Genomic DNA, 1,672 nt, shown 5'->3' on the forward strand with positions numbered 1-1,672 from the left:
TCCTGCGCCCGGCCCAGCACAGCAGACAGGGACAGGGCAGCCCGGCCTCCCTTTCCACGGCCTGGCCCTCGGCAGCGGGGACCTAGCTACACCAGCTTTTTTCACTCTTTTTATGTTTTTGATTTGAGACGAGGTCTTGTAAGCGGCTGAATTGCCTGGGCTGCCCGCAAACTTGGAATCCCGTCTCAGCTTCCCAAAGTGGCGCTGCTAAGGGCTAAAGGGAGTGTTCAACAGATGCTCAGTTCGCGGGGTGCATTAGCAGATACCCTGGCTCCCCATTTTTCTGGAACACATATCTTTCCAGACAAGCCTGCTCCCTTTTTGGTGCGTTTTCTCAGCTCCTAGGTAATGGTTGTTGATAGACTAACCAACCACAAGCCTCCCCCAGACGCCTCTCCCAGCTGTTATCAAAGCCAATGACCTGGGGAGAACAAGACAGCAAGGAGCTTCTCCCTCTCCTCCCTGATGGGCAGCCCTGCACCGCAGAGGGGGCAGCCACAGCTGTGAAGCCCCTGGTGGCTGGGACGAGTCCCTCGGCCTCTGAGAAAACTGGGGCGGCAATGATGGGCGAGGGCGGTCCGGGGGAGAGAGCAGCCACAACCTGCTGTGGGCGGGCAGAGATTCGGAACCAGCCAGTCCGCGTCCTTCGCTACGCCCCCGGTGGCCGCTGGGGGGTGCTGCGCCAGGTCAGGCTCCTGCTGTCCCTTTGGGGTGCATGGCACAGAGGGGATTGTGGGGTGTTCAGAATCCACTTCTACGGGGCGTCTCACCTTTCCGCACACTCTGGGAGCCCGGCTCCCTGTCTGCCTAGATTGTTCTCGATTGTATCAGATTGTCCATAAAGTGAACAGCAGCCCAGGATTGTGTATCCTCTGAAACAAGGTCAGGCTGGCTTACAGTCCCTGAGCTGGGGCTCCCCTCCTGCAATGCAACTGTATGTCTGGGTAGGTGTCCCCCAAAGGCCTGTTCATCAGCCAGTGTGGAGCCTGTAAGAGGCGGGGCCTGGCAGGAGGAAGTGAAATCACGGGGTTTGTCCTTGAAGGGCTATTGAGGCTCCATTTCTCTCCCTTTTGCTTCCTGGCCACCACGAGGTGAGCAAACCTCTGGGCTGTGCGTTCCTATCATGGTGCTCTATCTTGCCACAGTTCCAAGGCTATGGCACCAAGATACTCTGCACTGAACCTCTGCAACCATGAGCCACAGTAAACGTCCCTTTGTTTGACTCAGGCCACATTGCCGTACCCCTGAGCTGCACCCCAGCTCCCCCATATATGTTTATTTAAGTCGCTTTATCTCAGTGTTGAATCATTAACAGGAAGCTAACACAGCACCCACTCTGCTCTGGTGACCCTCCTCACACTACTCTGTGGAGCTGGGGATTGGGCTGCTGATCTTGGACTGCTGCTTCTGCTGGGGGATAAAAACTATGGTGGGATTAAAAAAAAACTATGGTGAATTTTAAATTTTAAAAAATTATCACAGTAAAAGACACATTGCAATCTGGGCGTGGTGGTGCATGCCTGTGATCCCAGCACTCACGAGGCTGAGGTAGGAGGATCGCCATGAGTTCGAGGCCAGCCTGGGCTACACAGTGAGTTCAGGGCCAACCTACAAACCTACATTACAAAGGGAGACCCTGCATCAAAAAAAAAAAAAAAAAAAAAAAAACTTA

General features: G+C 54.4%; 1 protein-coding gene across 6 annotated transcripts in view; it reads right to left on the reverse strand.

Moving 5' to 3' along the window:
* Positions 1-6: 6 nt before the first annotated feature.
* The window catches only part of Kank4 (KN motif and ankyrin repeat domains 4), a 29,698-nt gene continuing 28,032 nt past the window's right edge, over positions 7-1,672 (reverse strand). For all 6 annotated transcript variants that reach the window (XM_033758204.1, XM_033758205.1, XM_010605036.3 and 3 more), the window contains one exon: positions 7-704. In XM_033758204.1, the coding sequence (XP_033614095.1) occupies positions 408-704 (297 nt within the window). In that variant the 3' untranslated portion in view covers positions 7-407. The remainder of the gene's footprint in view (positions 705-1,672) is intronic.

This window comes from Fukomys damarensis, unplaced genomic scaffold (genome assembly GCF_012274545.1).
Source record: "Fukomys damarensis isolate Sample0158 unplaced genomic scaffold, DMR_v1.0_HiC HiC_scaffold_33, whole genome shotgun sequence".
In the NCBI taxonomy this organism is placed as follows: Eukaryota; Metazoa; Chordata; class Mammalia; order Rodentia; family Bathyergidae; genus Fukomys; species Fukomys damarensis.